At 43.0% G+C, this 8,355-nt stretch overlaps 1 protein-coding gene across 3 annotated transcripts; it reads right to left on the bottom strand.

Moving 5' to 3' along the window:
- Positions 1–1,412: 1,412 nt before the first annotated feature.
- LOC117622241 (transcription factor TCP4-like) lies at positions 1,413–4,242 on the bottom strand. 3 transcript variants are annotated; one of them, XM_034352842.1, is made up of 3 exons: positions 4,034–4,242; positions 2,169–3,722; positions 1,413–1,861 (listed from the first exon to the last, which is right to left on the bottom strand). In XM_034352842.1, the coding sequence occupies exon 2, from the start codon at positions 3,321–3,323 to the stop codon at positions 2,181–2,183; it is 1,143 nt and encodes a 380-aa protein (XP_034208733.1). In that variant the 5' UTR covers positions 3,324–3,722; positions 4,034–4,242; the 3' UTR covers positions 1,413–1,861; positions 2,169–2,180. The 3 variants fall into 3 exon arrangements, with proteins under 3 accessions (XP_034208733.1, XP_034208734.1, XP_034208732.1); XM_034352843.1 differs by having other exon boundaries at positions 4,164–4,224; XM_034352841.1 differs by having other exon boundaries at positions 2,169–4,242.
- Between the last annotated feature and the right edge of the window lie 4,113 nt (positions 4,243–8,355).

The following is an 8,355-nucleotide window of genomic DNA, read 5'->3' as shown; positions in this document are numbered from 1 at the left end:
TCATGTGAATAGTAGTTGCCATGACAATGGGTGGAAACACCACAAGCCTTTTGCAAGGGCTACCACTATTTACGTGAATAATAACAGTCATTGCCTTGCCCTTGCCCTTTGCTATGGAAAATAGGTGGAAGTGCTCTAAGTGAGACCTTATCTTTTAATCATTTGATCAAATTAGTTAGCCATTGAATCAAATTGGTTAATTTGATCCAACAGTTAAGACCATATGAATACTCAATTATATTGCTGTTCACCGTAACACCAAAAAATTTCTCGTCATAAATCATATATGTGGTTGAAATCAAAGTGATCCAAAATATGTTTGCATCCATCTAGGAGGGATGCAAGACTTTGACAAATAGAAGGGATGCAAGACTTTGACTTCAATACTCTATTAGAACCCCGTTCCACCTTAATCCAAATGTATAGAAAGAATATATTATTTTTATTACTCAAAACACAATACAATTCAACAACCTAACTAATGTTGACTAACCTCCTAATATAGTAGGTTGTCAAGATTACAAAGACTAAAACACCCTTGGAATCCTATCAAACTCTCTCTCCAGTTTGGAAATCATGTTCAAAGTTCAAAAAGAAAAAAAAAAATTGGTACGAACACGCACCACATTTTACAATTGGACTAATGTTAGGAAGATTAAAATTTATAGACCACTTTGTGTATAGCCTCTCTAATAAATGTGAGACTCATTGTATTGGTTGGCTCCACCCTTATTAAAAAGATGGTACCAAAGTGATCTATAATTTAGTCTCCCTAACATTACTAAACAACATACATTTTCTTATGGACATAGTCTTTCTCTCCATGTAAAACCAAAAACAAAATGAAAAATGAAAAAGCACATGGCACTAAAAGAAAAAAAGAAGGGAGAAATAGTGGCTGTGACAGCTTGGATATTGTCCCAACATCTCGAAAATATATATATATTTGTTGTCATCCTAATTCTTTGGTCACTCTGACTCAGCCAACTTTCACATAAAAAGTACAGTAGTATACCAAGCCATGATGGTACTTGAACAGTTGTATGAATAAATTGACAAAACCATAGCAATGTGTTATAGATAACTCAAGGACTTTTACCATTCATATCCATGTGGTACTTTCACATTTAATATCAAAATGCAGAATACTTTGCACACTTCATAATCTAATAAAAGCAATGTTAAAAGAAGGTTGGTCACTCTCGTTTCATCCATTTGCATTCATTTATTTTATTTTGTATGCTGATAATGGAGTAAGTAAAATGACACACAAAATACACACAAACAAGAAGATAAGTGCAAACCGACAAAATGAGAGTGTAAAAGTCGGGAGCCTTAAAAGAACTACCATGTTCTTTACAAAACCATCGTCCAGGAAGTATTTGAACAGTTGTACAAAAACTCCATGTACTTTGGTTGTGGAAGCTTCTTTCCAGTTTCCACAACAGGGGAGGCTGAAGCAAAGCCATTGACTAGCTTGTGCTTATCTTAATGTAGCAATTACCAAGAATGAACCAACTTGCTGTTATAAAACTAGTTCAACCAAATTAAAGAAAAAGGAAATGTGGGGATCATAAGGATTAAAATGATAACCCTAAACAGAAAAATCCTGGTTATATGTGTCACATTAAGTAGTAATAAAGAAAACAAAGTTGAGCCAACAGAGAGACCCACTTGAATAAACAAAAAAAAGTCCCATCAAATTTAAAAACAACTAGGGAATCTAATTAAATATATAGATCAACAAAGAAGAAAAGAATGTTTGAAAATCCAAACCAGATACTTTTCTTTCCTCAGTAGACCATTCGATTGGACTGAATCTTCCTTCTTGTCTCCCAATTTGATACCCCGAAGGTAGAATCTGCAAAATTCACACCAAAGAAATCAAAAAATTTAAACTGTTGTCTTTGGCAAATAAAAATTAAAAAAAAGAACAAAAACACTGTACAATAAGCGAACAGAAACTCTGTATATAAGCAAAGAGTTTCAATTTGCTAATTTCTCAATACATCTTGAAGAATCTTTACACTTTCCATGGAAACAATGTTTGACCAAGCAATGATTTCTCCATTCTGATAGAGGAGGTCATGTGTTCGAATCTCGTGAATGCGGTTTTTGAATAAAAATAAAAAAAATAAAAATTGAACAATGGGGTATGGAGTACATACTAGTTATCCAAATCAATGGTGGGTGGAATTGGGAGAGGAAGTGGATGATGGTCGATCTGGAACACCGCCATTATCCGCCTCCTCAGCGTCAATACGCGTCGGGATGCAGAACACAGGCAAGCCGCCATCAGAGGCGAAGCGGGTGCCAAAGATTGAAGAATGGTGAATCATTGGCTGCTGCTGCTGCTGTGTTCTCTGCTGTGTGCCAAAGATAGAAGAATCGTTCCAGGCCCGAGCTGAAACTGATGGCGAAAAACTGGACTGAAGGGTACCCCCCTGAGCATGAGCATATGCTTGCTGTGGCAATGCTTGTGAGTGTGAGTTGAATACAAATCCACCATCACCTCCTCTGTTCTGATTGCTCCATGCCACCATTCTCTGATAACTAGTGTCAAATCCCACCGTTGATCCTCCCGCCCCGGCGGCGAAAAGGGTCTCAATCTGATCGTTGTTGTGGTTGGTGTCTCCTTGGGATTGCTGGCTGTGAGTGTGATGGATGTTTAGGCCTTGGTCTTGGAAAGAGTGGAGAGAGAGGCCAAGGTCTTGGCAAGGGTTTAGGTTGGTGGTTCTTGAAATCAGATCATGATCAGGTGGGTAGCTTTGGAAATTGATGGATGAAGTGGCTGCTGAGCTTGTAGGGAAGAATGATTTCATGGTGTCAGCTATGGTGTCTGAGTCTAGAGATGGAGGAATGTTGAAGCTTGAAACATTATTTGCTTGGTGGTGGTTGTTATTCTCACCCATTTGCCTCTGCAGCTGGTGGAAATTGTAGCCAGAGGACTCTGTCTGCTCTGCTCCTCCTGCAATCACCATTTCATTTGGATTGGATTGATCGGGCTCAGCATTGTTTGCTGCAACACCAGTGATAGGGTGCCAAGGAGGAAGCTCAGCAAGCTTGTCAATGGAGGATTTTGCTTTCTTGATGAGCCAGTCAACCGCTTTGCTGGGGCGGTCATAGCCGAGGCGGTCTTGAACATCGTAGAATTGGATGGCGGTGTGGGCAGACAACCGGACGCGGCGGTCTCGGGGGCCTTTGGCGGTGTAGACCTTGCTGTGGCGGTCTTTGCGGCCGGTGGATCGAACAATGTGGCCTCCTTGAACTTGTATAATCTCTCCTCCACCTCCGCCTCCTCCTCCAGCGCTCTTCATTCCCATTCTCTCTCCTCCTCTTTGCTTTGCATATTCTTGTTGAATGCTTTGGTGGTCTAGAATTTGGTGGTGGTGGTTGTTGGGAGCTACTAGTGTTTGTGTTGGGTGAGAACTTATGAGCTCCCCATGTGTTTGATGCTGGTTTTGGACAAGTTGGAGATATTGCTGATTCTCTTGGAAATCCAGATTCCTAATTTTTTTTCTCTGATTTTGGGCTTAAAAAATGGTTGATTTCTTTTGCTTTTGCTTTTGCTTGCTTTCACTCTATCTACTGCTGTTGTTGGGGTTGCTGGTGTTGTAGCTCTTCCTCTGCAAACTGTCACAATTCTGATACACCTGTTGCTGCTGCTGCTAATCCCAAAAACTCTGCCATTGCAATCTCCAGATTCCTAACCCCAATAAACCCTACAAGAAAAAAATCCACAACCCTCACTCAAAATACAAAAAACCCAGAGTCACCAGTACAGACCCAGAAATTTGACTCCAGTTTTGTTTCTACAAATTTACAGACAAGGTAAACTTATTGGTCCATATCATCTCCATGAAAAGAGTAAGAGCATGCAGACTAGGTTGATGGGTTTTTCTATGTGGGCACAAAACTACTGTATTAAAGATTTAAAAAAAAGGAATTAAAATGGAAAGTTCAATTAACAACAGAAGTGGGTTGTAATTGTATTGGGTGTATCTACATATATATATATGATATATCCATATACCAAGAAAAAGGGAAGAGACTCCCAGAAGAATTTTGGGATTTTGCAAATGAAAACTGGAATGGTTTGAAGGGCTTAGGAGAAATCAGTGAATGAGGTTTGGAGATGTAGAGATGTGAAAGAAAACTCCTACCTTGGCCTATGACTATGAGAGCTGTAAATACATCTGTTAAGGGTGGCAGAGTTTGGTCAGGGAGCTAGAGGAGATTAAAATCTTGGTTCATCTCAACCCACAACCCACATATATAACAAACCAGGTCCCAACCGAAACTCAACAAGTCAATGTCTAACTCTAGCCCAACTCCTTCTAGTCATATCTCTCTCTCTCTCTCTCTCTCTCTCTCTCTCTCTTACTTTTTTAAATAAATAAAAAAAAATTATACAAGCAAAGCGATATTTGGGAAGGATATTTTCTCACTCACACACTGTAATGTGTCATGGGGTTCGAACCTAAGACCATTAGTCTTCCAGTCAAGTCCTTTTCCACTGAATTAGACCTCGTTGGCCTCTCTCATACTTTTATAAGAGTAACTTTTTAAGCATATGTTATTAAAAGAGTTTAGGGTTAATTAGCTATGATTAGAGTGCATGGTTCATAGAGAGGCGACGATCGGTGACTACATCTTTCGCACACTCCTTTTGAAGGCGTTGATAATGATATCTAACAGCTTTTCTGGTTCCTTTACTCTCTTTATTTATTTATATTTATTCTCATAGTTCCACCACAAAGATATGTATGGTTTCACTAAAATAAACGACAAACGTGCTCCCTTCAACTACACTTTTCTGATCAGCTCCTTTTTATGCATTTTGTACTCCCACAATCTGTTCGATCCAGGGTTTGTCACATGGCTACAAAGGATAGGAGCTTACTTGTGTCACGGCCCGCATGTTCAAGGCCCAATTCAAGGCCCAACCCGTTGGATTGATCATGTTGGAACTCTTAGCCCCTATGTCCAGATTCGTTGTACCGTAGTAGGTGGATGTTGGTGAATGGTGTTAGGTGAGATTGAATCCTAGCCACAAACATGTTAGGTGAGATTGAATCTTAGCCACCCAACATGTTAGGTGAGATTGAATCTTAGCCACCCAACATGTTAGGTGAGATTGAATCTTAGCCACCCATTATGGTGGTAGGTGGGATAGAAAGTGTATATAAGGAGGATGTCACATTGTGAATCCTCACCTCACAACTTGTAAAGCATTGAGTAGCAATACAAGCATATATTCTCCCAAACATTCTTGAGTGTTCTTATTGTGTTCTTGAGTGTTCTTATTGTGTTCTTGCTCTTGCAAGTGTTCTTTTCTTGTTTCGATCTTATATTGTAGGAAGGAGGCTGACTTAGCTTGTTCGAGAGGCGATCAAGTCTAAGGCCGCACGGAAGGAAGACTCCGAAAAAGTCGTCCCGTGACAGTTGGTATCAGAGCAAAAGCTCGAATCATTCAAAGAAGCATGTCGAAGAGCGGATCATCAGATGTGGAGACAGACCTGTCCAAGGTCAACATGGATCGGGGGGGCAAATCAAAGAGGGAACGATCTAGAGATGCGGTGGCCGTGATGGAGAAGCGGCTTTCTAAGATGGAGAATGCCGTGGTCGAGCTCGATCAGCGACTCGAAGAGGACGTTCTTACGAAGGGGGGCTTCGAAGCTGTAACGGATGAGCTTCAAGGCCAATTCCAGGGAGTCCTCAACTCCGCGCTAGACGACATCAAGCTAGATGTTCAAGCCAAGTTAGATCATTTCTTAGCGGAGCTTACTTCGCTTCGTGATGAGATGAAGGATGTGAAGGGAGATTGGGCTTTGTGCAAGGAAGCTGTCTTGAACAAGACCCGGACTCCAAAGGAACCCAAGTTGCTAGATTCTTTCAAGCCCAAATCCTATAATGGGAAGAGGGAGGCGAAGGAGCTAGACACTTTCTTGTGGAATATCGAAAGGTATTTCAAGTATCTGAAGCTCGAGGATGATGAGCCCAAGATCAATGCGGCAATGTTGTTTCTCACCGACAATGCTCTCATGTGGTGGCGTCGTCGATCTATGGAGATCGAACAAGGTACGTTTACACTTGAGACTTGGGAAGATTTTAAGAAGGATATTATGTTGCATTTCTATCCAGAGAATGCCAAGTATGAGGCAAAGGAGAAGCTAAGATGGCTGAAGCAAACCGGGAGCGTGAAGGACTACGTCGCCACGTTCACCAACCTGTTGTTCGAGGTGCCTAGCATGATAGATGAAGACAAGCTCATGTACTTCATGAGTGGCCTACAGAATTGGGCCAAGCTGGAGTTACAAAGGAGACACGTCCAAACTTTGTCAGAGGCAATTGCTGCAGCCGAGTCTCTTGTAGAGTTCAAGAGGAGTGATCAAGGCGACTCCAAGTTCAACGGAAAGAAAGGTGGCAATGGATCCGGTGGGGGAGACAACAAGCCAAAAGAGGGTAGCAAGCCAGGAGACAAGCCTGACGGTCACAAGTCATCCTGGAAGAAGAATGACAAAGGTGACAAGGGGAAAGACAAGTCAAAGCTAGCTTGCTACTTCTGCGATGGACCGCACATGATGCGGGATTGTCCGAAAAAGAAAGCTCTGAATGCTATGAACCAGGAGCCCGAGAGGGAAGCAGGAATGGGGGCCATTCACCGCTTCAATGCCTTGCAGGCCAAAGGTGCTCAACCACAGGTTCAAGCTAAAGGAGTAATGTTCGTCGATGCCATGGTGAATGGCAAGACAACCCGTTGCCTGGTGGATACAGGTGCTTCGCACAACTTTATGTCCGTACAGGAAGCAAAGAGACTTGGGTGTCGAGTCTCGAAGGAAGCAGGCAGTATGAAGACGGTGAATTCAACTGCCAAGCCCATTGATGGGGTAGCTCGTGGTGTGGAGCTACACATTGCCACTTGGAAGGGAGTAGCTGACTTCTCCGTGATCTCGATGGATGACTACGATGTCGTGCTAGGAATGGAGTTCATGGACAAGGTAAAAGCATTTCCCATTCCCTTTCACAATACTATGTGCATTACACAGGGTGGAACAATGCCATGCATGGTGCCAGTAGTGAGACAACAAAGCGGGACGAAGCTTTTGTCAGCCATGCAATTTTCCAAATCTTGGAAGAAAGGCGAACCGACGTTCCTTGCAACTATGAAGATGAATGTAGTTGAGAAGGAAGTCCAACCAGTTCCGAAAGTTGTGGAGGCAATCCTTAAGGAGTTTGCAGATGTCATGCCCAAGGAGTTGCCCAAAACCTTACCACCTAGGAGAGAGGTGGATCATGCCATTGAGTTGGAACCGGGTGCCAAACCCCCTGCCAAAGCGCCATACCGAATGGCACCTCCTGAGTTGGAGGAATTGAGGAAGCAGTTGAAGCAGTTGTTGGACGCTGGGTACATCCAACCGTCCAAGGCCCCTTATGGTGCCCCAGTTCTTTTCCAGAAGAAGAGGGAGGGAACACTAAGGTTGTGCATCGACTACAGGGCGCTAAACAAGGTGACCATCAAAAACAAGTATCCAATCCCTTTGATTGCAGATTTGTTTGATCAGTTGGGGGGAGCGAAGTACTTCACCAAGTTAGACTTGCGCTCAGGATACTATCAAGTGAGGATCGCACCGGGAGATGAATCAAAGACCGCATGTGTGACAAGATATGGGTCTTACGAGTTCCTTGTCATGCCGTTCGGCTTGACCAATGCCCCTGCAACATTTTGCACTCTTATGAACAAGGTATTCCATCCTTTCTTGGACAAGTTTGTTGTGGTTTACATCGATGATATTGTGGTGTACAGCAATTCTCTAGAGGAACACCTTGAGCATTTGCAGAAGGTCTTCCAAGTTCTAAGGGAGAACCAGCTCTATGTGAAGAGGGAGAAGTGCTCATTTGTCCAAGAAGAGGTCGAGTTCCTTGGTCACAAGATACGGGGAGGGCAATTGCTCATGGAGGAGGGCAAGGTGCGAGCCATTCAAGAGGGGGAACCACCAATCAAGGTACCTGAGTTGCGGTCTTTCCTTGGATTGGTGAACTACTATCGCAGGTTCATCAAGGGATATTCAGCCATAGCCGCCCCCTTGACGGATTTGCTGAAGAAGAACAAGGCGTGGGAGTGGACACCCCGATGCCAACATGCCTTCAATGAGTTGAAGAGGGCTCTTATGGAGGAACCAGTGCTGAGACTTCCAGATCTTAGCAAACCTTTTGAGGTACACACTGATGCATCAGATTTTGCTATTGGTGGTGTACTCATGCAGGATGGACACCCATTGGCTTTCGAGAGTCGGAAGCTCAATGACACGGAGCGGAGGTATACCGTTCAAGAGAAGGAGATGACAGCCGTAG

The sequence above is a fragment of the Prunus dulcis genome, chromosome 3 (genome assembly GCF_902201215.1).
Source record: "Prunus dulcis chromosome 3, ALMONDv2, whole genome shotgun sequence".
NCBI classification, from domain to species: Eukaryota; Viridiplantae; Streptophyta; class Magnoliopsida; order Rosales; family Rosaceae; genus Prunus; species Prunus dulcis.
This window is presented reverse-complemented; position numbering and strand designations above follow the sequence as displayed.

Excerpts from the sequence above, each read along its gene's own strand:
- LOC117622241 (XM_034352841.1), bottom strand. The coding sequence starts at position 3,323 with ATGGGAATGAAGAGCGCTGGAGGAGGAGGCGGAGGTGGAGGAGAGATT.